Raw genomic sequence first — 27,040 nt, 5'->3', positions numbered from 1 at the left:
AATTAAAAGAGTCTGTACTATCGACCTTGATTGAGTTGGGTAATCGGTTTAGCATCCCCTTAAACGTTATATATAATTACAATTATAAAATTATTTATCATTATTTATACACACAATTAGACTTTAATTTACTTTTTACCTTTTCTAATACTTAAAACCAGAAAACGATAAAAAGTAATTTAAACCAAGATTAAAATTACATTGACATGGACATGAAAGTATGAATACAATTGCTATATTTAACGTAACTTCGAACATGCGACAATGATATATACATGTGTGTGTTATAACAGATATTTATTATGATTTAGTTACCGTTGTGTCTGAAAGTTTAAAAGTAACTGCCACCTCTGCGACTTGAAATTCTTGATATTCTGTGCCTCATCCAAGATAAGGTATTTCCATTTTTTTCGTCTAAAGCTTTGGTGATCTTGTATTACTAATTTATAGGACGTAATGCATATATGGAAGGCATTTGGTTTTGTCCAGCCTATGAACAAAAAAGAGAATATTACATTTCATATAACATTCAAACAAATACAATTATAATTAATAAAGTAATAAATGTTAATTGTTTCTTCAAACAGGATTCGTATGTTAGACAATGATCGATTTTTGACACGCGAGTTTTAATGGAGAATTTTGCTATCTCGCTGTTTAATAATACAGACATCGCCATTTTGATTGAATCAATGTCCGTTGTCGGCAGCGAGTAAAATTACAATTACTCATAAGCCAAAAAAGTAGCTTCATATATAAAAGAAATGTTTTATAAAATTGTTATTTAATATTATTCACATATAATTATATAGATTTTGAATTAGATAGTTAAATAGTTATAGTAAAACCTTAAAAAAAATCACGATGTCGGTTTGTTTGCGTTGCACTTTTTGCATAAGTAAACCTACCTTTGTGTGACTCGCCGATTTCATTGAAACTTTGCACACTTGTAGAGTAGGCAAAAATAATAGATACTATTTATTTTTTTTATCGGCAACATTAAAGGGGTGAAATCGACCCCCAAAGTTGAGGGTATTAGGGCATCGTCATGATGTTTCACATAAAAGTAATATACCGATCAACACGAAACTATTACAAAATGTTTTTTATGTTAGATAGTAAAGTTTACATGTCCGACTTTCCATGCACCCTTGTTGCGGGAGGTAAACCACTCTTCTCGTAAGGAATAATTGTTATGACGATTTAAAAAATAAAAAACACCAAAAAATAATAGTGTTCTGCTTTAGCTTTAGTTTTTAGATAGGTAGATCAGACTATAGATAAAAATGTTAATAGACTTTCATCACCCATTCGACATAATAATTATTCCTTACGAGAAGGGTGGTTTACCTCCCGCAACAAGGGTGTATGGAAAGTCGGACATGTAAACTTTACTATCTAACAGGGTTGGTAAAAAAAACGTGTTTTAAACAGTTTAAAACATACTTAATTGATGTTTTTAATGTTTTAAATATGTTTTTTTTATAGTACTGTTCAAAGCATATTTGAAGCATTAAAACATATTCAAGAAGAAACATGTTTTATTCTAAAAAAATAAAAAAAAAAAAAAAAAAAAAAACACATTAGTCTTTACCAACCCTGCTATCTAACTGTAAAAAACATTTTGTAATAGTTCCGTGTTGATCGGTATATTACTTTTATGTGAAACATCATGACGATGCTCTAATACCCTCAACTTTGAGGGTCGATTTCACCCCTTTAATGTTGACCATTGCCGATAAAAAAAAATACGTATCTATTATTTTTGCCTACTCTACAAGTGTGCAAAGTTTCAATGAAATCGGCGAGTCACACAAAGGTAGGTTTACTTGTCAGTATCTTCACTTTCTTTTCGAAGTACAAATATATATTGATCTTGTTTTAAATGCAAAAATTTTTGGATTTCAAGCAATGTTAACAAATCAAATATTTCAAGAAAGTACACGTGTCACATTGTTACCTGTTCTTTTTTGTTTCCTTTCCTTCTGTGTGCCGTAATATGTCAATATTTTGAATCCTGGACACCATTTTTTACATTCCATTTCCCAATTGAGCATCACAGAAGTCGGCACAATTATAAGATGTGGCCCCCAGTTTCCCTTCTCGCAGGCCAGATGCGCCAACAACGCGATAGTTTGTATAGTTTTACCTAGACCCATTTCATCAGCCAGAATGCCGTTTAGCTTTCTTTCATACATCGTGACAAGCCAATCCAATCCTATGTGCTGATACTCGCGAAGAGAGTGTTTCAGAAGAAAAGGTATTTTAGTGACAACCTAAAAATACATACTATGTAAATGAAAGCATAAAAAGAAAACACATATAGAAATTATACAAAAAATAATTTTACAACAAATTTAGTTTTTACAAGATTTTCCGATCAATTTAAATTAGCAAAAATTGAGAAATTTTTATTTAATTGTCTATTACAATTCTTCCATATTTCCAATTTTTTATATATATTCATATTTTCATATAATGTTACTTATTTATCTACTTGCATCTAACTAATAATTTTCAGTTTAAAATATTTAGTTCGAAAAAAGTTCTTCTCGTTCAAAAATTTATTGAAATTTATTTGTTAAAACATTATTGCACTTCAATGTTAGAAAAAAAATTTTAAATTAATGTGACAGAAAAATATTTTACACATAAATTTTTGTAATTAATTTTGTAGTGATTATTTTCGAGAATAAAATATGTATGTTTATTCATGGAAAAACCATCACTGTTAATTTTCCTTTCGTAAATGATGATGAGCAAAATTGCTGCTTCACCACCTTGGATCGAAAGGATCATTTAAATTTCTTAATGCCTAAATACACAAATTAAAATAAAGAAACAAAAATTTGCCGATTCAAATATTCGATAAGAAAAGCATCTAATTTAATAAAAAAATTACGTATATTTTATAATTAATAAAATTTAATAAAACAAAATAAAATATAAACGCAAGCAAACTTACACTAGTGGTGAGTAACGTATTTCCCTTAGGCTGGATGCTTTCGGCCAACGCGGCAACGTTGTCCATTTCATTATGAGCGTCCGAATTATCATCTTCTGTGACCTATTATGATAAATAAACAGTCATGTGACAAATAAAAAGATATGTAAACCTAGTAGCAATAGAAAGAATAAAAAAATGTAACAATGATTAAGAAACTTAAATAATAAAATTCAACATAAAATAATTGTAAGATTTTAACATATTATGTAAGATAAAGGAGACTTACTTTATTCTCCGATTGTTTTTCCGCGGAGAGGTCTTCGAGAAGCGATTGAAGTCCTATATCCGCCTCGGGATCACTCTGAGTCCGAGACTCATCTTCATCACTATCGTGATCACTCTCTTCGCTTTCACTTTCGTTGCTACTTATTTGGTCTTCGATCTCCTGTGCTCCCCGTTCACTACTTTCTTTATCCGTACCTAAGTAAGAGAAAATGATACTTGATTAAATGTGATTTACTTTATTCTTTCAATAATAATATATAATTTTCGCAATTTTCTCAGACAAATGCCTCATTTCACAGCATGGATAATATAAGATAAATGAAAACCAAATATCTCATACTGTCAGTTGATGGTAGTAATATCATCACTGTAATAAATTATACAAACAAAAGCATCCTTATATAATGAAAACTTTCATCTAATAATCGAAATAATAATTAAAGGTTTTTTATTTAAGTTTAATTCAAAAAAATCTGTTTTAAATCGCTTATAAAGATATTCAAATAATGCACAATTTAAAAAAGCGTGCTTAAGCTGAACTTTATATAGAAATAATAAAAATATTTTTCAAAAAAACTTCAAAAAAGAATCTAAAAAATTTACCTTCAGCCTCATCATCCTCGTTCATCAACACATCCGACATATTAGCATATTTGGCCGCGAGTTCGTCGATAGACATTTCATTATCAGCCTAAACAAACACGAGCACATCCTTATTTAAATCTGACAAGAACGATTTATGATAATTGCCTGGTTATTTCTTGAAAAATAGAAAATTATGTACCTTAAGTTCATCGAGTTCTCGCTTATGATCGATTTCTCCCTCGAGCCTTTCCTCTTCCATTATCGTATCTTCTTCATCCGTGGATTCACCAGACGCTGCGACGAAATCTGCATCTGCGTCAATTGCTTCTTCATTTTCCTATAACAAAAAAATCATTATCTCATTTTATCTTTTGATAAACATTTAAATAGGCGATGATTTAGGTACTTCCAAAATTGAAACAATCATTATATAACTGAAAAATAACTGATTAAAAAATGACTAAGTTCAATATCTTTACGCTATTAATTTACAGTATCTATAAATATTATATAAAAAAGATGTATATTCAAATACTTATTTTATTAAAAACATACATTTTGCTCCTCTTCATTCGTTGTGTTATTCGGTGATAGACTTCTGTTTCGATGCTCCAAATAATCTGGTGGTAAGTCCTTCAAAAGATCTTCCAAAGGTATTTCCGATTCTTTTTTTAACAATTCAACTTCCTCTTTGTGATTGGTCGTTTTCATTTCCTCTTCGGCTTTAGCTATGGTCTCTTCGTCATCGTCTGAACTCTGATTTGGCTGGAATTCCTCTGTAACAGATTATACCATATAAAATTAAATTATTTATGCAAACATATATAATGTCGTATATAACTATAAAATACTGTAAAATATTTGTATAACATTAAAGTTCTGTAATTTAAATTATATCATGCAATAATTTTACATATTTCCAATAATAGGAATGAATATTAATAATAATATTACATATTAATAATGTTATTAATTAATGTGTTTTATTGATTGCACGCATTAATCAATGTTCATTAACATAAATAAAAATTAATTACATTTTGTTATGCAAGTTAAACGTACCATCGGAATGACATTTTTCCACTGGAACTGGCGAAGAGATACGTGAACTATTTATGGAAGCTGGAATACTTTGTGGACCGTCGGTCTTGTTCAGACCTTCTGTCAGCCATGTGGAATATTTCTCTGTTTGACCCACAATAAAGTTTAGATGTTGATCCAATGCCTTCTTTCGTTTTTCTTCAAGTCTTGTTTGCTGCTTATACTCCACCAACTGTCAACATTGCAGTTATTATTTTAATAATTCTGTCCACATTTATTTCGCGTGTATAAAATTCGTTTTCAAAACATGTAAATATTATGGATTAATGTCTAAATATTATTGCTAATTATTAATAAGAAATGTTATAAATTCACATCCAAGTACGTTTTTGAGGTTTTGCGTTTACGCAATTGAGCATAAAATTTAATACGAATGTCCTGCGCTAATTCTTTGGTTGAATTTAAAAGAAAACCAAACAACCATACACAATGCGCAGACTTTGCTATTCCCACAACGAGCACACGCTTCCGATAAAAATGCATCAAAAACGCCGGCTTAATTAGTGTGGGGTAGAATAAAGTTATATAAATCAATGTAACTTTCATTAAAAAAGTAGTGTAATTATAAAATAAAAAAATTAAGCAATTTTTCATAGAATTAAATTAATAAAAAACTGCTTAATTTATCCACGTTTCTAAATGTGTGCACTTTAGCTTTTCACTTACTTTCTCAACATTTGCCCAGAAAGTTTTAATCTCCTTTGCGACCAAGCTGGCAATTTTCTTCAACCGAAGTTCTTGCAATTTCTCAGCCTTCTGTGCTTGAATCGCCTTTTCCTGAAAGTACTTCTGCACCATCCTCGCGCATTTCTTCGCTGCTGCCTTCTTCCATTTACGTTCTTGAGCGAAGTCAGCGGCCAACCAGACCATTTCCTCTAGCAAGTAATCCCAATGGGCTTTGGTTCGAGTCGGTTCCTGCACCTTGGGCAATCGCCGTTCCGACCATAATCCCTCGCGTTGCAGTTCCGCAATCCTTTGCATTACATACGCCTCCTATATCCAGATAATTGCAGCCATTAGCATAAACATAAAATTTAAATATATAAATATAACTATACATTTGACTGACTTAATCGAAAAGAAACAAATATGTATAAATTAGATAATATATTATTTAATATAGTAATATATTACTGTTTCAATAAAAAATAATTTAATGAACTAAAATTGTTTTAAACATGTTTAGTAAAAACAAAATAAAAATTATTTAAGTAAATAAGTCGTTTACAAAAAAAAACTTATACGAAATTATATCCAATCAAACCTACAAGTGTTTGCTGACACATATTTAAGACACTAATATAAATATTTTTTTACACCGAAAAAAGATAGTATTAAAATAGTCAATCGCCGCAATTACCTGCTTAGCTTTTTCCACAATTTGCTCCTGATTGTTCGAGATATCACAGGAAGTAGTTATGGTAGTGGGTGTAGACAACTTAACGAGCTTAACGATAGGTTGTGGACTATTGAGCGCAGCTGTAGTCACAGACGATTTCGGGGTGGCGACAGTGATTATAGACGGCGACGATTTTTCTACCACCGAACTCGCGGCCGTGGTCGTCAGTTTCGACGAGTCTGTAACCACCGACGTTCCACCTAAAATGATAACACCGCTTTGAGATTGCTATGATAATAAATAATATGAACGATAATGCATTAATCAAAAGATAAATGAAAGAGCTGATTGCAACAGCAACACATGTATTACCATAAGATAGGGTAATTTTGGTTAAAATTAAGTATAATCTTCAATCATTAGAGATTATAACCTTCCTACAATTATATTTTGTCAATCTTATACTGATTTTTTTATTTAGTATGATTCGATTGTATAAGTGTACAAGCACTTCTTCCTTCCCACATAATGCAAAATTAAAATAAAATAAAATACTTGTTCCATATATTGTTTAGGAAAAGTTATTTTCAAATTGCACCTGAAAAATCATACCGAAACGAAACAAAATTAATTTTTAAACTAGAAGTTGATATTTTAATGTGGCATTAATAAAATTTTGAAAAAGAAATCGGCTGCTGATGTCACATTATAAAAATCTTCAAAATAATACTTTTTTTGCCCCACTGCCATTTTTCTAAATGATGACGTGATGGCCAAATTTGGCTAAGAAATTCGCAGTCAGTGACAAACACACTCTATTAAAAAAAAAAAGGGTCAAATTTTCTCGAATAGTGTAAAAAAGAAACCAGCACGAGAACAAGAGAATTGAAGCAATAAATGAACAGAGAACAAAATAACAAGAGAATTGAGATTTAATCAATTTATTCGGAACTGTAAGTTGAAGTTATCCATTAATACTAATATTTAGCAGATTGGACAAGATATTAAATTATTAATTATATATTATAATATTAATTATATCTGTTATAAGTCTTTAAGAATAAAAAAGTATACTTATCGGAATTTAGAAACCTTTAATTTATAATATTCAAGAAAGTTGTACGTTTATGTTATTACCGTTATCAAAATCAATTAGGACAATCTGCTAAACAATAATATAAGAAATAAATATTTTCAAAATTTGTGCCAAAGTTACCCCATTTTACGATATTTAAAAATACTTCTGTATTTTGAATTAACAAAAGTAGACAAATATTAATACATTTCACGCGAATAACGATTTAATAGATAAATGGAGGATATATTTTTGCCAACATAATTCCACAGAACAGGCAAGAAACGTATCTACACGATTGACAACAATTAAAAGCAAAAAACGAAAACACTTTCAAAGTACTCCAATTAAAATAAATCGCTTCCATTTGCATCCGAAATGTATGTGTACATACATATATGTATATGGCATAACGAGACATATATTATTCTTACCAAGCTTCAAATAAAAAAACATGCGTCTGCACTTAATAATGATCAGGTCAATCACCACATCATCGTAGTTTTTACATAACATGCTACACTTGTCTGACTCATTCTATAGAATGGGCATACAGTGGACGTACAGTGTTATAGCATGAAAAAATTAGATGTTATAAGATGACAGTACAGAGTTCTACATCAACTTAATAGCTTTAGTAGTAGCAGACAGTTCTTTGGCGAGCGTTTCTCCCGATCATCGTTCCAATAGTTCAAGTCAAGAGTACAACATATATGTATAATATGGAAGTATATAACGCGTAAAAATAATTGTTTATGACAAGAGCTTGCAGTATCTAAACTGCTCGGAAGCAAAACCAATATGGAGCGGCTTAAAGATATGAAGAAACAAACGGCAGGCGATCTGCGGTAATCACCTATAATGAACGTGGGTGCTACGGTGGAAGCGGATGGAGGGTGAACGGTGACTGGCGAAGACTGGATTGCCGCTCGGAAGGCAAACACCATGCCATGGCGGCCCCCTTGAGGCCTACCTGGTACTTGTCCTAAGTGCATCATTTATTCCGTATACAAGCCGAATTTTAATTCATTATTAAAGTATAACATGAATGAGAAAAATTGTCTACTCCGCAAATAATATTTTCCTAAATGATAAGAACCTTCTTAATACAAGGATCTAAATTATAACTAGTATTTTTATTTATTATTCTTTTTTACTCTGATTAATGTACGATAGATAATATAGGTACTGATAAAATAACGGTGAGAATTCAAGAAAAACAGTTCTCCTTGATTATAAAGAATACGTATCTAAATAAAATATAAGTAAACACAGGTAGAATAACAAATCAAGAAATATGAGTTATTAATTATGAAAAATATGTATTCAAATAAATTTGAAATTCATTGCTTAAATTGTATATTTATAAATTTACTTTTCATAATTATATAAAACCATATTTTTGCAAAATTCCTTTACATATCATAAATCGAATTACAAATCTATCGAACACGAATTGCGGTAGAAGGAGAAAGAGTATCTATTTCAACGTATAGGGTGAGAGTACAGGATTATTATTTTCGCTTATGACGTCGTGATCCAATAAAGCTGCAACAATATTCAGTCGATTTTCTCTATTCTGAGAACCCGTATTCTAAGGCTTTCCTTTATCTGATATAAGTTTTCCTCTGCGTGGGAGTGAGAAAATGAGTGAAAGACAAAATATTCTTTATTCTACACAAATTAAAAGATATCAAAGGAAGATGTTAGGATAGAAAAGAGTTCTTTGGTACATCTTAAAATAGAGAAACGCGACTGTATATTCAAGTACGAATGAACGTTTAAAACTGAATGAAAAGAACAAACACGAATTTTCGCTATTAAAATTCAAGAAATATTCATGGATGCTAACAGAACATTCATCGCAGTTCGATCTGAGATCAAATTGATTTGCTCATAAAGTGTAACATATAATATTCACACACAATTAATGTGATACATCTTTTCCATCAAGATATATTAATGTAATATCAACCAATTTGAATGTAATATGTATCGATGAAGACATCGGATCATAGTTGCTCAGAAGTAATGACGAAGAATTAAACCTTTTTGTTGCCGTAATTAACGGGTATTTATAATTACCTTGACTGAGTTGGGCTAGAGCCGCAGCAGGCAGGGTGGTGGACACCGCTACTGGCGTGACGCCCGCCCCAGCGATTTTAACCTCCGCTCTTTGATTCGGAATCTGGACCACTGTGGAGCCGGACGTGACGGTTGTGACAGTGGTGGTAGCGGTGACAATAGCGCTAGTGACGGTCGTAGTAGTGGTGACAGTAGTTGTAACAGCAGATAGCTGCGAAAATTCTGGTATCGATGACAGTGGCGCAGTCAGATCCTCGTCATCGTCATCCGGGTCGAGTCGATGCTGACGCAGGAAGTGTACTAACTGCGGCGTCGGAGATCGCTTCCGCCAGGCATAATACTCCATCATGTTGCCGCCGGTGTGCAGAAAGAACAGTTCCGATGCATTTTCCACATACTTCTCACGCACGTTACGCATTCGCCGCATTTTATGCTCCATTATTCGTCTACGACAGTCGCTGACGTCAAATGGAATCGGTTTCTCCGTCGTTTCCGACAATTTCAGCCGTTTCCTCGCTGGTGAAGGCGATTGCACCTGTACCTGCGGCGATGATGCCTGCGATGACGTCGGTGCCACAAACACATTGCTTAAGGAAGTGCGTACAAGTTTCGGCGACGTTGTCAGCATAAGCTTAGTAGAGTTCTGTGGCCGTGACACTGTCGGAGGCGACGTGCCGACAATTCCGACAGCGTTGCGCGGTGGCGTACCCGCGATGTTAACGATCCTTGTAACTTGTTGTGTTCCGCTTGCGTTAGTTGTGGCATTATTCGGTATGACCTGCGAGTAAAAGTTCGTAAGTACCACTTACACAAGCAAAAGAAACGACGCCGTACTAATTATATGGAAAATTGAATCTTGAAATAAAATGAGTTAGTTTTAATGTTTACATCTTTGATACTTCATAGCTCAAAAACATGAAATATCAAAAATGTAAAACTCGCATAGAGCAGCTTTAACAGACAATATCATAAAAACAATCTATTTTTGAGCATTGTCTACGATATCTTTTATTTACTATATTATAAGCTAAATTATATATAAAAATTCCTTTCATAGGGATCCAATTTTATTTGAATATACATATAATTAGTGCGAGGTCCTTTTATTACAAAATTATGCCAAGTGTGTACAAATTAATAATTATTGAGTATAATTATGACGAAATCAATGATTTGATAATCAGTTATATTTAATAAAAATAATCCAGATTAAAATAAACCTCAGGAATCGTTACATCCAATTATTACTTAATTAATGATCAATCATCACAGTTATTAAGCATTATTAATAATTAACAAATAACAGAAATAATAGAAGTTAAATTCGGCAATTATGATTAAATTATTAATTATTAATCAAAATATTACAAATGAAAGCTAGATGAGAGAAGAGATATATCTCATATTTATTATTTTCTGCTATTTAAAAGAATATAACATATATTACTTCATGAAACACAGTATGCAGTTAAATTCTGATTACAAGCATAAACATTCACCTGTGTGAGACCAGGAACCTGAGTCGTAATAACAAACTGTTGCCCACTGGTAGTAGCGAGCACATTGAGGCCTTGAGCGGTAGCGAGAACTTGCTGCAGACTGACAGTCTGTTGAGTTGAACTTCCATTATTTCCGCCATTATTAGCCACACCCCGACTAAGGGGTGGTAAAATAGGTGCACCCTGTTTATCACTCATTGCACGTTACGCTGAAAAGATAAAAGTAACACTGTATTACAGTAACACAATGACACGTAGCATAAAAATTCATATTTTATCATTCAAAACGTAAATACAAAAACTTCTTAAAAAAATTTCTTCTCAATAATAAAAAATGAATTTATTTCGACACAATATCATATTTTCATATGTTGAGTCTCATAAATATTCGATTGTTGCACTTCAATTTGGAAACATGGAAGCATATTTCAGTTTTAATGAAAGAACAAGCTCTACTTATATTCTCTCTCTCTAATTCCTTTGATACATTTATTTTTTAAGATTATTTTAAAGTTCAAACAATATTTTGAAGTCTAACAATTAAAAAATTTTGTTAAGTAAACTGAAGGATTATTAATTATTAACAAAATAAGAATAAAAACAAGAATTGGAAAATACTAATAATGTAGAGATCATACCTTTTAAAAAAAAACATAATAATTATAATATATAATATATATACAGAAAATAGGTATTCCCAACCAAATAATATAAATATAAAACATACATAGAAAAAAAAAAATGGCAATGTATACAATACTGAGAATAATGCATTCACTGTTATATATAAATAAACATATATTTAAAAAAAAATATTTATTTAAATCAGTACATTTACAATTCACAACACACATATACAGATTATTTTTTAATAATATATAGAATGCACACAACCTTTGTTTAATTAGCATAAATTATAAATTGGCAAAGAAAAACAATAAAAGTAAACATAAAAATATTCATATAAGTATGCACATTAAAAAGGAAAATTCTAATAGAAATATTATTTAACAAACTCATACTTTAATGTCAACTTAAATTCTTTCGAGAACACGCAGAGCACCTGCAAAATAGCCGCGTGATTTAATTGCAAATTGTCGAAGGAAACAATGAAGATAAAGAAAAGTTTTAAACGACACATAAAGAAGCGATAGCAACGGTCTACTAGACAAGTTCATTCATTTTAAGAAAACGTTGATCGTTTATAAGAATTAATCAAGACAATGCAAGAAAAAGAGAGAATTTGAAAAAGGCGTTTCTCGTACGATTCGCGTTAAAAAAAAGGAGCAGACACATTCCGCGATCGAATACATTCGCGAAATTTAAAATGTACACGACGACAGGATATAATCGGGAAACCACGGAGACCGTCGGACGACGAGGATTGTCATCGCGACTATCGTAAACCGGCAAACCGAGGCAGTCCGAAGATTCGAGGGGGCTACCTGAGAGCGTCGTACGTTCGTGCGTGCATCGAGGGAGCGATGTGCTATATCGAGGCGAGCGCCGGTGACGAAATACGTCGCGAATGCGAGACGAGCCGCGCGAAAAGACGACGGGTCGCGGCGCGTCCGGTGTCGCGGGCGTCGTAGGGGCGTCACGCGAGGAAACGACCTCGCCGACGACGCTCGGCGCCGACGGGTGGGGAAGTCGCGCGGCGCGGCGCGATACAAAGGAAATCTCCCGTCCGCCATGTTGGCGTTGGCCCCGAGACAGACCAGGACTTACCATAATGTAATCACAAATTACCGCGACGTAGGTGCGCCATCCACGGGAATGATCGTCACACCCGTGTTCCGCGTGGGTCAACTCGTAATTGGGTACTTCACGTAACATACGGCGCATGAGCTATATCTAATATTTTACGATACATCGTCACACCGCACGCCCAAGGACGCGTACGCACTTCTAAACATGGCGACGGCTGCGAGGAGAGTTTCGGCCCGTGGCCGAAACGAGCCAATCTCGAGTATTTGCGCTAGTCGCGCAGAGATGGCGTTGCGCCTCCCCCCCCCCCCCCCGATTGGCCTGCCCCGGCCGTTGCGCGCGGCAACGTGGCATCGACGGAGACGCGTGATTGGTCGGGCCGCTCGTACGTTCGAACATGCCGCTGAAATGTGCTAACTCACATCCCCGGGTCTGTTCGTTTTTTAATCGCACTCCCTACACTCCCGTGTTACGCGCAATGCTAAATATGGATATTCAATTTCGAGCTCTTTCTCGCACGAGAATAAAAAACGCCCATATACTGTTATCTCTGGCAAAACTACGAATACATGTCATTATTCGTACTTCAATTTTATTCCATTTTTATCGATTATAATTATCTATGATTATGTAATTAATTATTTACAGGAGTGGCTGAAAAAATAATTCAAATGGACACGTGATTTTGCACAATCAGCGTATAATGTAAAATACGAATAAGAACTTTAATTCCCTTTTCTTTCGGAGTTAAAAATATTTTGCTCCAATAACAATTTCAATAGTTAATTGAATAATCACTACTCAACTGAACAATTAAAAAAAATAAATATTCATTGAACGTTCGTAGTCAATTAATTACTAATTCCGATATACTTTTCTACCGAACTTACTTCGCAATATCTTGTCTATTAAAATTTACCGTTGATCGATTTCCTATCTCTTAGACCTACCAAATTTTATCTTCACCTTAAAATTTAAAAAAATGCACAAGAAATTCAAATATCTCATTACGGTTGCACTTTTTACACCTCGTTCTCTCGCCTTCTTTCTCTTTCAAAGTGGTCCAGATTCGTTCTATAAACAAAGAAAACCCCGGAAAATGCAGAGAAGGAGCAGTTGTTATATCTTCCTCGAAACAAAGCCGTACATATTTGAGTATTGAGGGGAAAAAGGAAAGAGCAATTTCCGAGAAAAAGAGTACAGAAAGTAAAGGTCGAAAGCACGAAATCATCAGCAGGAAACGAATGCAGCCGTGTAACCGATCCTGAAGTACACGCCACGTGGCAAACGGCCGACTCGAATCTCCGTCTCGCTACGGTAAATTGGGAGGTGGACGCATGCAACGTCGTACTTACCCGTGCATCGATCCTCTCCCGAATCCCTCCATCCTCGTCGTTTCCGCGTGCTGCCGTGTCGGATTCTCGCGTTGCCGGGGCCGACGAGTGCGGGCGGTGCGCCGTTCGATCGTCGATTCGTGCGCGCACGTGCGTCCCTCGCGTGCGGACGCGTGCCGCTGCCGCCGCCAGCGAGCGGCATTTTCACGCGCGGGAATCTCGATCGCCATCCCGGCCGATCTCTTCGAGGTGCCACGAGGTAGGACTCGCGAACCCGGTGGAATTTCGTGGTACCTGGATCCCAGTCGTCGCCGCGGTGCCGGGACGTGCGACAGCCGACACGTCCGGCAAGGTGAGACGATTGACGCCACTCAGCCACTGGAATCACTGGATGCGCTGCGCAGCGCCTTCGTCTCGATTGGTGCAGATTGGCGGCACCGGGCCGCTCGATATCGCCGGAAGAACACTTTAAAGATGCGTAGCGCGCGGGCGCGCGCGAGATAATGCTTTTCGAAAATTAATTCGCGTGACAAATGGTCTACTTTCTGTTCTAAAACTCTCTTTCACTCTCTCTCTCTCTCTTCTCTCTCTCTCTCTCTCTCTCTCTCTCTCTCTCTCTCTCTCTCTCTCTCTCTCTCTCTCCCTCTCTTTTTTTTATTCTTATTATTTTTGTAAATTTCTTTAGTTCTACCCTTTAAGCTCTTATATCTTAATATTTATGTATTTATTCTAATTTTTATAACTTTCGCGCATTTGTTTTCACAACCGCTTGGCTATGTATTGCACTCACAAGTTGTATCTTTAAAGGGCTTGCCCTAGGATATTAATACAGCTTCTCTCTCTCTTTCTCTCGCTATCAACAAATATTAAACATATACCTTTTACTTTAAATTTTAAAAGTGTACACTAGTTTAGCCACGGAAAACAAGACCTCAAAACCTAAATTTTGAATTGAATTGAATCCAACGTGAATTTATGCGCCTGTCGAAGTATACGTTTTTTCGACAAATGGTTAAATTTATTGCGCCTAAATTTATAATATTATATGAGACATATACCTATAATAATTGCGTGTATTTGCATTCCGAACGCCTTTATGTATGTATATAATATACTATATGTTTCGCGTTCTGAAATTAGCCACTTTTATATCGGTTACGTTGTGTCTATTTAATTTTCGTGCTCTATATATATCGCATAAAAACGTTGTTTTTTATTAAAAAACGATATTTTTAACGTTCTTTTAATTATCTCATATAACTTTTACGTTTAAGTTTTTATCTAACTACTGAACATTTCAAAATCATGTAAGTTTTAATCCTTTGCAATATGGATATTTTTTTGTACAAGCGAAATTTTACTCTCGAATTTCTTTCTTATGTTTGCTCAAATTTTAATTTAAAGGTTTTTACAGTTGAGTTAAAAAATTATTCGGCAACTTAATAGAGATATTGAAAACAATTTAAAAAACTCAATGTACATTTAATATTCTAAAAATATGTTTAAAATATGCTTAAATAATATTATGCGCCTAGGGTCTTATTTATATTTATTATTTATTTAATGTGTTACAAAATTTCTTTCTACCCTTACAGAAATTGAATACTAATACTAGCCAATTAATCACTTATTTTTAATTAATATTAAAAGATTTGTTAAATGATTACATATATAAATTAGCCATATAAATATTAGCCACTATAAATATTACATTTTTATAAGATTCTTTCTGGAGGGAAGATTTTTTAGCTAATTTTTCGATTTTGCAGATATTCGGTAAAGGTGAAAAATGATAAAACTGAACGCAGATATTCATTCAAGTTTATCGGAGAATGTAACGGAGAATTTGCGGCGAAGAAACGTTGTCACAATCGTGGATTTTATCTCAACGGATCCAATTAAATTGACGAATATCACCGGTCTTTCGCACACGGTGCGTATCCTGTTAAAAAAAGATAAAGTATATATATATATATATATATAAACATTTTTGAAAATTATGCCGGAGAATAAGCGTCGTTTTTAGACATCAAGAATTGAAACAGATGGAAAAAAATAGGACATTTTCTTTTTTATACCCGTTTCTATCAATATAAATTAATTTTAGTTTTGGTTCAACTTGTTCTTCATCTTTTCCTCTTTTTGGAACTAGAAAAAGATGAAAGGTTAGTTGAATAAAATTACCGAGAATAAAATTAAACTACATTGGTAAAAACGAGCATTAATGATTTTAAAAATATACGTGATACATTTGTAATTGCTTCAATTAATTCAATGATAATTTTAATGTTAAGACATTTGATTTAAAAATTAGTATATTTCAATCGATATCCTGGCGGAAAACCTTTTACGAAAAACTACATAGATTGAAACGAGATTTTAGAAATTATTATGCGTAGTCTACAATGAGCAGTAGTAGCATTAGTAGATTAAGAAGTAGACATAGAAATCGATCAATCAGTTGATTATCCTCCTTACATTCGACTATGACTGATTGATTTCTACACCTACTCCTTAATCCATTACTGCTATTGTCCATTGTAGACCACGCATTCATTTTTTTATAGATATTCGTAATGGGACGTAAAGCGGTGTTGTTTGTTTGAAAAAAACTTAAAAATTCTCCACCCCCTCAAACAACGCTACTCTACGTCCCACTATGAATATCTACGAAAAATTAAAAATTTCTAAGATCTTGTCTCAATTTATGTAGTTTTTCTGTACTTTTTTATAAAAATTTTTTTTCTGCCAAGATATTAATTTATTTAACTTTTATTCGGAAAATCTGGATGAAATATATATAATAAAAAAAAGAAGAGATTGATGGAAGATAGTTGTTTGACTTACTCAATATTCATAAATTCAATCAAATATTATTTGTAGGATGTGTTGCAAGTGAAGCACCATATATTGAAGAAATTCGGTGGCGTAAAGAAGAATGCAACGCAACTCCTTGCGATAGAACGTAATGTAATTCCGACCAGCGTAACATGGTACGTTTACTAGTTATCCCTTAATTGAATTGTGATTAATAAAACTACTCGATGTGAGAAACTTCAAAAATAAATTATACAATGACTTTACATAGAGGAAGAAGAGAGAATGTACTTGATTTTTAATTAATAATGTCTCATTCTGGAATAGTTTGGACGAATTGCTGAGAGGTGGCCTATATCCCGGACAGTTATGCGAATTATGTGGACCAAGGGCTTCCGGGAAGACTCAATTATGTTTCACAATAGCAGCTAACGTTGCTAGCCGGTCAGGCGGTATTGTATGGTATTTTGACACAAAGAAAGATTTCTGCAGGTTGCGATACGAGGGAATTATGAGAGCGAGAAATTTCGAGCAGAAGGTAATAACATTAACCCCAAATAGCAATAAAAATATCGGCGTATATATCTATCACAATTATATCGGTATAATCGAAAAAGTAATCTTTAAAAAGAAAGAAATAAATAACTGAATAAATAACAGATTTGTAAAACAAACTTTTTATATAATTAATTGTTATCTTTAAAATGCTACTGATATTACTGTGAGTTCTGAAAGTCAATTTTTTTCTTATAGATTATAAAAGATGCATTGCGCAATACAAAAATCTATCAAGCGCATTCCTCCCACGAATTGATACAAGCTTTGCGACAATCGATAACTCTTCGCAAACAGGAGCAAAATGAAGCATCTTTTGAAGGAAGAAAGGTCCTCCTCGTAATCATCGATTCTTTACCAGCAATTATCTTCAAGGTGCCTTAGTAAACAAATTTTTATGGATGATCTGTATAATATTCCAAATATATTATTGATTAAACCTTATATTACTGTTATATGAATGTTAAAAATAATACGATTAACATACATATACACACGCGCGCGCAAAATTAAGTAATAATGTTTCTTATCTATTTGTGTGTGTGTGTGTGTGATAATTAAAATATTAAATTATATAATTCATATTATTTATAATATTAAGATAAATAATAAGTTGAGAATTTGATGTTAATATTAATATAATATTAATATCAATTTTGTTGAAATTCATTTATATGTAAATGTACTCGTATTTTTTTAATGACCGGTCATTTTTTCTTCAAGGTACCGCGAAACGCGCAACAAAGTGATAACGAGACAACTTACGAGCTCGAAGATTTGGCCGAAGTATGTCGATTTCTCACGATGGAGTACCAAGCAGTTGTACTTACTGTGAACTTACTCACCCGGTGGAATTCTCCAGAACAAACGAATGCTACTGACATAACACCGGCATTAGGAAAATATTGGGCAAATATACCAGCCACGAGATTGTTGATAACAAGGCTATATGGTGAAACCCGGAAAATTAATGTTTGGAAGGATTTAAGATTAATCGAGAATTCATCCTGTACTGTAACTATAAACGATATCGGAGTCACATCGTAATTAGCCGTGGTAAACTAATACTTATGTTATAAACTAATTGTTATGTTATAAAACCTTATTTGATAAATTGTTATTTTTGAATGTTTCTCTCTGTTATTTTGTGTGTAATAAATATTTTCATATCTTAACAAATAATTGTTATTATAATTAATAAATAATTGTTGTAGAAGTATCGTATATTAATTCTAAGTATAACTCGGATAAATTACATCATTTTCAATTGAAAACAAGCACATGTGCATTCTTAATATACGATATAGGGATTATAAAAGACATTAGAATTTATTTATAATAGACGTCATGACATTGTTGTAAGTACAAGAAGAAAGTCATAATTTTATCAAATGTTTTAATAATTTAATAATTTTGCCAAATTATTAAATAACGTCTTTATAAAATTTTAATTTAAATAATTATTTAGTATAAAAAAATTCTATATAAAACTCTCCAAAAAGAATTTTGCTACTAATCAAGTTATTGATAAATAGAAATAAATAGAAATTGATAAATATAAATACATCACGCAGCAATTTTCTTTTTTGAAGTATGATTTAATCTAAGGTAGGGTCCGATTATTCAATGATGTATCATTAAATGATACTGTTTTTCGAGATCTAATGTCAATTAGATTTACATGTATTGCATAAATTATAATTGTTCCCAAAGCTCGTGTCTGATCTAGTTTGGTAAATGTTTTTAATCTATTATGTGTTACACTTATTGCGTGAGTACATCCTGTCTGCAAAATTAAAAAAAAAAGTTTGATTAAAGAAATCGAAATTGTGCTAAGAAAATATTACAAGAACTAATTTTTCAGTAAAAGGTTATTATAAATTACTGTAAAACAATAATAAATATATATGTATGTATTAGCTGACAAGAAAAAAATTTTTTTTTTAATCGGCCTCAGCTCAAAAACTTCTATTTCATGCCAAAAGAACGTCCCTAAATTTTTATTTAAAAATATTAAGATTTAGAGGTCGAATTAAGCCATTTTTGCATCAAATCAAACATGTATTAAAGAAAATCGAAACTTTGATTTAAAAATCGCTCACTAGCGACCTCTAAATCTTAATATTTTTAAATAAAAATTCAGGGATTTTTTTGGCATGAAATGGAAGCTTTTGAGCTAAGAGGCCGAATAAAAAAAAATTTTTTTGTTTGTCAGTCTAGTATGTATACATCATATAATTTTGTGTTGCGCTCTATCACACTTTATTAATTTAAAGTTGTTGATCCTATTCAGAAATATATATATATATATCAACAACCTTATATTAATGAAAAAGTATACATGTATATATAAGTATGATTTTACAATTAAAAACTTAATGAAATTGTTGAAACAATAAAGGAATTCCTAGTTAAGTCCGTCTGCTTGAATTTTACAAAAATCTGCTAATAAATTCCGACAAATTCTTTAATACGATTGATTCTTGCTCATCGTTTCTTGCTGGATTTAATAAATGTATTACCAATCGTATTAAAGAATCTTACAACAGTTGCAAAACTTGCACTTTGTATACTGAACGCAACCATTAAATCGATAGACTCTGTCGGTAGACATTAAGCTTAATCGGATACAAGTGGCATCTACTGAATTTACTGAATTTTTCTAATCGAGTTTGCTATCAATCTGCTGATATTCTGTGGACAGTTTGCTTACTGGATAACTTGAAATACAGAATCATTGAAGCTAATATGCAACAATTAATTTCTTTATATCAGTAAGAAAAATGAAGAATCAATGTTAATCAAAACACGTATAGGAGAAAAATATATGTATACGCACTATTTCCGATTCCATTATAAAGTCGTGAAATCCCAATGACATGCAGTCTGTTTTATTATCTACAATATATATATGTGAATCTTTTTGGTTAGAGAAATCTTCTGTTAATAGTTTAATTTGGAAATTGGAATTCGTTTCTTTAAATGCATTCTTCCTCATATGTGTCTCATCTATATCATATGTGATATCGCAAATATAACCAGATGATGTCGTTTTATCTTTGACAAAACTTGAATTTAGTGCATGATTTCTTATATCAAAAAATAGGTTGAATTGACAACCAATATCAGAAATAAGACTGTGGGTCATTCTCATGTGATTTTTTTCGAGTATACCTCGTAAACCACAATTGTTGAAATCCATTTCGAATGACTGTTCGACTTCCAATCTCTTCCACGTATAAACTGTTTGGGTAAAATTTGAATACTCTGAGATCATGACATCATGTAAATCACACTGAAGACTTTTCATCAGAAAAGGATGACATGTTACTGTAGAATTTAATTGTGTAGTTTGGACAAATTTCCCCATGTCACGATATTCTATCACAGTTTTGTTCACTTCGAATAAGTATTCCGGATCAAAATCTGATTCTTTTGAAACATTTGCGAAAATTCCTAAATAAATAAATAAATAAAAAGTTTAGTTAAATACAATATTTATAAAATATTGTTATTTGTTATCACAAAAATTAATTTTGTAATTTAACTTTCAAAATTTATAATTATATCCTAGTTTTAGATTAGTTAAAATAAAATTTTTAATGGAAAAAAGGGTTTTAAATCTTAAAAAGATCATTGCAGTTTCTAAGTTCCTGATCATAAATTTAGTATTTTCTTTACATATAGAAAACTACGAGTTGGACAAAATGAAATTTTCTTTTCGCTTTGTGAAAATATGGCTGGTCATAATCCAAAAAAAATTTGCAAAAATTTTCGGTTCTCTATGTAGAATTGGATTCAGACATTCATTGTACAGATATTGTTAACTTACCAAGGAAGAATGGGATCAAAGGAGCGTTCAGCAGCATCGTGAAGCAATATTCTCTCAGCCAATTTCATCCACTTGTTCTTCCACTTTTTAAATTCCTTTATATCAGAACATGTGTTTATTATTTGAACTTTAGGTAAAACTGTTTTTCTCGTTCCTGTACGGAGGTATAATGTAATATGATTGAAGCGTTTATTTTTGTCTTTATATCACAAGTAAACAATATTTCTTGTAAGTTATGCCTTTGTGGTCAACATACATCAGACAATGTTTTTCATTTAGTGACACAAGTCGACAAACGATCTGTTTCTTTGCATCCCACGAGTAACAAAGACAGAACGATACCTGTGTCGATTTATATATAGTAAAATAAAAAGCACCCAATAAAATTATATGTTCAAATTTTCTATTTGTTACATCTTATTTTATGTAAAATGAAAGATTTTAATAATAAAAGATTAATTATTATGTTAATATATGTATAATTAGTACATGTACTGGGAAAAAATATTTTGTATATAATTATATATAATTATATATAATTATATATACATATATGTCCATTATACAATATCTTTTCTCGGGTATGTGCAAGATTTATGTGAAAAGTAAAATGTATACATCTAAAATACACAAAATCTATTACAATAGAGCAAAGCTTTAGCTTTAGCTTTAAAAATTGGTTTTTTAAATTGCGGTCCAATGATTTTTAACGAAGTCATGAACAATCAAAGTCAAAATACTCCTTTTATTTAATTCGCGATAACTCAGTAACAAAAAAAATTTTAGGAACATTTTTAAAAACGATTTTGTAAGGAAAACTTTAAGCTTTCACTTGGATGAAAAGCCGAAAATTTTCGCAAATTTTTTTTGGGCAAATGATAGACCAACAAACGATAGAGTGGAAATATTAAATTCATCATCGATCATTTCCATTGTATGGACATTTCCCTGTAAGATTTATCATTGAAAAAAATTAGTTTCTTTAGAGATGTTGAAATCGTTTATTATATATATATATATATGTATATGTATATACAAAAGTAGATATGTACATTTACATACCACTTTCATTCTGTTTAAAAAATCGATAAATGCCGATGAAGGAATGCAATTCTTTCTATCTTTCTCAATATGTATATATGTAGATCTTTTTTATTGTACTTAGAGAGTAAAATTTGATACTTGGAATTTTTTTCGTTTACATCTTTTTCTTTATGTATATAGTACTTATATTATACGTGATTGTACAAATGCCTACTATTTATTTTTCTTTTTTAATGAAATCTATATATTGTGATTTACGGTTATGAAATGGCAGGAAATAAAAGTTTAGATCATTACCCAAATCAAATTGATTAGCAATTTCAATAATAATATATTTTCTGTCAGTGGTTTCATTGACAAATATTTTCTTTATACCACCCTCCTTAAACTGAATACGAAACCAATCTTCGGAATTGAGCTGCTGCTTTTTTGTGACCTCGCGTGTAGTGTTGAGATTTTGATGTCAAAGTCGAGAAAATAATGATATTATGCAAAAGACAGTCTCCGCTGTCTTTTGCACTCAATAAATCGAGCTGATGTTACTGTAGCAATATATTGTGTAGTTTGGAGAGGATCCCTGAATACTACAGTAATTTTGTTCAGATTGTAGATGTAATCTAGCTCGACTTCCGAAAAATCCCTTTTGGGACAATTGTGTTGACCACTAAATAAATAAACAAAAAATTTAATCAAATATCAGATTAAAATAAAAATAGTTTTATAGCTCCAAGAATAAATCAAATATATGTAAAATGCTTATACAAGTCTCCGTAGTGTGTAAATATTATATAATTTATACGGTAATAAGATATAATTCATAAACAATTGAAATGTATTTATCAACGAAATATTTATGACTCTGGAACTACATTCCAATTGTTTGCGAATTATATCTTATCGCTTTATTATACGTACAATTTACACGCGTTATAAACATTCGCTGAAGCTCATATAAGAATTTTACTTATATTTGATTTATGATACCAAAATATACCTATTTCTATATATTGTAAGTATAAAAATTATGCTCTTTAATTATATTCTTAATTAATTTTGTAGAATAATTGTATCTCATCTATTTAATTAGTTGTAATTTGTTTTTTAACGTATTAAGACACTATATGTAGACAGCGTCTTGGTTCAAATATACGTTTAAAAAAGTTATATTTGTGACGCAAATAGATAATAAAAACTTCAAGAAAAGTTAAAATTAAATATGGTATTTGGATGTCGCAATTTCTTTTACTTAATTACACATTTGTTATATATGCATATTTCTAATGCATTTTAAAAATATTATTGTTGCAAAAGTAGGAACATAAATGGTTGTATTTGAGAGGTTTTACGACAAACTGACACGAACTAACGAATATAATATTGAGCACGTGGAATTGTATTCAAACAGTTATACTTCTTAGCTTACCGAATAAAAACGGGACCATAGAAATGTTTATCATTATAAAGGAATGTTCTCTTCCAATATTACTCTTCTTTTACTTATAAATTCCTTTATATTAGAACTTGCTAATCATCAAAGAATATCGTTTTAATCCGCTTGTTATGAATAATATAATATGATTCGTCCGTTGACTCTTGTCTTTATAATGTAAATAAAGTTAGACGATAAATCTTAGTTCTCGCTGTCAAGAATATTCTGCAAGCTATGTTTGTCTCTTTAAATATACAGCCTTGTACATGAACTTTCTATTAAATAATTTTCTATTATGAATCTATCTTATTTTGAATAAAAAGAAACATTTCAACAATAGAAAATAATTATATCTTAATATCACAACACGTTATATTTTTTTTTTACAAAAAATAAAATTTATTTATTTTAAATTCAGAATTAAAATAATTAAAACAAAAATATATCTTTTTAAGTAATTTCCAATTACGTAATATATTTAATTTAAAAGAAATGGATATATATATATATATGTGTGTGTACATATATATATACACATATATTCATATATATATATACATATATGTGTATTTATATATATATATACACACATATATTCATATATATATTATACATACATGCATGTGAATATCATATATACTTAATTACGTAATATATTTAATTTAAAAGAAATGGATATATATATATATATATGTGTGTGTACATATATATATACACATATATTCATATATATATATATACATATATGTGTATTTATATATATATATATACACACATATATTCATATATATATTATACATACATGTATGTGTATATCATATATACATTTATGTTTTACATAATCTAGATTTTATTCAAGTTTCTAATTTTTTGTTTTTTTTTATTATCGCATAAAATTATTAACTTTTTTTAATTCTTTTGTTATTAAGTACAAGTAAAACACTTGTTTATCGACCCTTAATTAAATCAACAAAATATTAGATGTATCTTGATAATTCAGATTCTGGTATACAATTACTAAATATAAAATTAATGTCAAAATAAAATAAATTTCATGAAGTATATTATTTGCAATAAAATAATCAATCGTAAATTTATAAAATAAATTTGTTGTGATAAACTATTGTTGATAAAATTACCTGAATTATAGATGCTACAATAAATGCTTGGTCAATTAATTACATTATTTTAAACGCGAATATATCACCCTAAATGTATGATATAATATACTCTCTCTCTCTTTAAGAGAATTCAATGTTTTCTTTTATATTTAATAACATGACAAATATAAATTTTAAAGGAAAAAGAAAGAAAATTATAATTTTTTCAAATTCTATTTAATAATACTTTTATAACGTTTCAAGTATTCTAAATTATATTAGTAAATCATTTAGGATTAGAAAAATTAACAAATACAACAAAATTGAATATGAATAATTGAGCAAAAAATTTACATTTCAATATAACATAATGTGTTGTGTGTGTGTGTGTGTGTGTGTGTGTGTGTGTGTGTGTGTGTGTGTGTGTGTGTGTGTGTGTGTGTTTTCAAAGTTTGATATATTTGATTAGAGTAAATCACTCCATTAAATCAATCCACCGGTAATTATCCCTCATATAAGAATGAAAAACTTTAGTTCTAGATGTAATGCTAATTAGGTCAAGCTGCGTTGTTTCCCTAAATACAAGTGTTCCTTTAGGATTCCATGGATCAGCTGGTAATCGTACGTCCATTGTGGTGGAAATATTTAATTTATCATCGAGTATTTCTATTGCATGAATATATTTTGCCTGTAAGATTTATCAATGAAAAAATTAATTTTAAATGGAAAAGTTGAAATTGTTAAGTAAATATGGTATTATGCTAAATCCCATATTTCCAATAAAAAAGTCATTGAATTATTGAGGACATAGTAAATATTTATTATATAATTTTATTAATGCGTTCTTTTTCTTCTCTCAATAGTAAAAAAAATTATTGAAACATTAAAGAATTAATTACAGAAAATCATTGAAACTGACGTAAATAATTATTTTTGTTCCTATTTATTCTAAGAATCGAGAGTTATAAAAATATAGAGCATATGTAAAGAAGTATATGTATACACACCACTTCCATTCCATTCAAAAAATCAAAAAATGGCAAGGAATACTGGCAGTCGTCTCTGATCTTCTCAATATATATATGTACATGTCTTTCGTGGCCCCGATATCGACTGTTTCCTTCGTAATAGGATGCATAGATAGGTAATATAATTTGTTTTTCCAATTCCTTCTCAGCGCCCTTATATTCGTCAATTGACGAATTTACATTGAATAACGTCATGCAATGGCCTACTACTAATTTTTCTTTCATAACGTACTTGGGGATTATTTCACCACCAATATGAAATTGAAAAGCGATCTCTTTAATCAAATCTTTTTTGTCAGTGGTTGAATTCACAAGTAATTCCTCTATGCCATGCTTATTAAACTTAATTATAAACCAATCATCGGGGTAGTATTTCTCATATGTGACCTCGTTTGTAGTGTTGAGAGTTTCAAATGTTAAGCTTGAGTAAACATCAATATAATGCAAAAGACAGAGAAGGGAATTATTCGTCGTTGCCTCGGTCTGACATGTTACTGATCCAGTATATAGTGTAGTTTGGAGAGGATCCCTGAATACCGTAATATTTTTTCTTAAATTATAATTGTATTCCAGAGTTCTGTCGAAAGGTGGGAAATTTATTCTGAGCTCTAAATAAACAAAATGTTTAGTTATAAATATCAAAATATTATACATTGTTATAGAAAATAATTTTTTTAATTGATCATTTAAAATTTGTATTTGTATTTGATATCTCAAATGTTCTATCGATTTTTTTTTACTTTATAGAGAGAGAGAGAGAAACTTAAAAAAAACTTTATAAACACTAATTTATTGAAGTATATGACTTATTCTGCTATACTAACTTCTGATAGTCTCCTAATGCCATTTTTTCATGTTTCTTTGTTTTATTAATACTGATTACGATAATTTTTGTTATGTTATTTAAACAACTGAATTTGTTTTATCATAAAAAAATTTTTTTTAGAGAAAGTACCAAGTAGTAGTCAGAATTTTAAAGAAAAAATTAAGAGATGAGAAATTCAGAAACTAAGGTCTGTTCTTTTTCCATCCCAAGTTCTGAACTGGTGTACACTGGCACAAGTTAGCGTAAGACAGCTGTATTATAGTTTTATTCTAGCTTATTGTACTGATTCAGAACTAGTTTAGAATTCTTAAAAAAAAAACAGACCTTAAAAAAAATGGTACATCCAAGTCAAATTCCAGAAGCTTAGATGTGTTTCCAAGACGTGCTCTCTTTGATTATTTGAACTAAATTTTAATAGAGCAGAATGGCTCGTGTGTATGTGTGTGTGTGTG

General features: G+C 31.1%; 3 protein-coding genes across 3 annotated transcripts in view; 1 reads left to right on the top strand and 2 right to left on the bottom strand.

Moving 5' to 3' along the window:
• The window catches only part of dom (domino helicase), a 33,168-nt gene extending 20,338 nt beyond the window's left edge, over positions 1 to 12,830 (bottom strand). Inside the window, 13 exon segments of the mRNA XM_018505609.1 lie at positions 316 to 490; positions 1,961 to 2,276; positions 2,966 to 3,067; positions 3,234 to 3,427; positions 3,836 to 3,923; positions 4,017 to 4,154; positions 4,373 to 4,593; positions 4,880 to 5,090; positions 5,585 to 5,911; positions 6,279 to 6,517; positions 9,418 to 10,195; positions 10,917 to 11,125; positions 12,645 to 12,830. Coding sequence (XP_018361111.1) covers positions 316 to 490; positions 1,961 to 2,276; positions 2,966 to 3,067; positions 3,234 to 3,427; positions 3,836 to 3,923; positions 4,017 to 4,154; positions 4,373 to 4,593; positions 4,880 to 5,090; positions 5,585 to 5,911; positions 6,279 to 6,517; positions 9,418 to 10,195; positions 10,917 to 11,114 — 2,987 coding nt within the window. The 5' untranslated portion in view covers positions 11,115 to 11,125; positions 12,645 to 12,830.
• Positions 12,831 to 15,730: 2,900 nt separating this feature from the next.
• Positions 15,731 to 18,377, top strand: Rad51D (Rad51 recombinase D). The gene is made up of 5 exons (XM_018505558.1): positions 15,731 to 15,890; positions 16,841 to 16,950; positions 17,102 to 17,312; positions 17,528 to 17,704; positions 18,053 to 18,377. The coding sequence occupies exons 1-5, from the start codon at positions 15,747 to 15,749 to the stop codon at positions 18,374 to 18,376; spliced, it is 966 nt and encodes a 321-aa protein (XP_018361060.1). The 5' UTR covers positions 15,731 to 15,746; the 3' UTR covers position 18,377.
• A 6,783-nt stretch (positions 18,378 to 25,160) lies between these two features.
• Positions 25,161 to 27,040, bottom strand: part of LOC108759890 (uncharacterized) — a 2,307-nt gene continuing 427 nt past the window's right edge. The window contains exons 2-3 of the mRNA XM_018505563.1: positions 25,742 to 26,370; positions 25,161 to 25,422 (exon numbers count right to left, since the gene is read on the bottom strand). Coding sequence (XP_018361065.1) covers positions 25,210 to 25,422; positions 25,742 to 26,370 — 842 coding nt within the window. The 3' untranslated portion in view covers positions 25,161 to 25,209. The remainder of the gene's footprint in view (positions 25,423 to 25,741; positions 26,371 to 27,040) is intronic.

The sequence above is a fragment of the Trachymyrmex cornetzi genome, unplaced genomic scaffold (assembly GCF_001594075.2).
Source record: "Trachymyrmex cornetzi isolate Tcor2-1 unplaced genomic scaffold, Tcor1.1 scaffold21, whole genome shotgun sequence".
NCBI lineage: Eukaryota > Metazoa > Arthropoda > Insecta > Hymenoptera > Formicidae > Trachymyrmex > Trachymyrmex cornetzi.
Note: the sequence above shows the minus strand (reverse complement) of the source record. Positions and strands in the feature narration are given on the sequence as shown.

Excerpts from the sequence above, each read along its gene's own strand:
- Rad51D (XM_018505558.1), top strand. The coding sequence starts at position 15,747 with ATGATAAAACTGAACGCAGATATTCATTCAAGTTTATCGGAGAATGTA. Across the intron at positions 16,951-17,101 it reads ATTCCGACCAGCGTAACATG|TTTGGACGAATTGCTGAGAG; the intron begins GTACGTTTACTA and ends ATTCTGGAATAG. Across the intron at positions 17,313-17,527 it reads CGAGAAATTTCGAGCAGAAG|ATTATAAAAGATGCATTGCG; the intron begins GTAATAACATTA and ends TTTTTCTTATAG.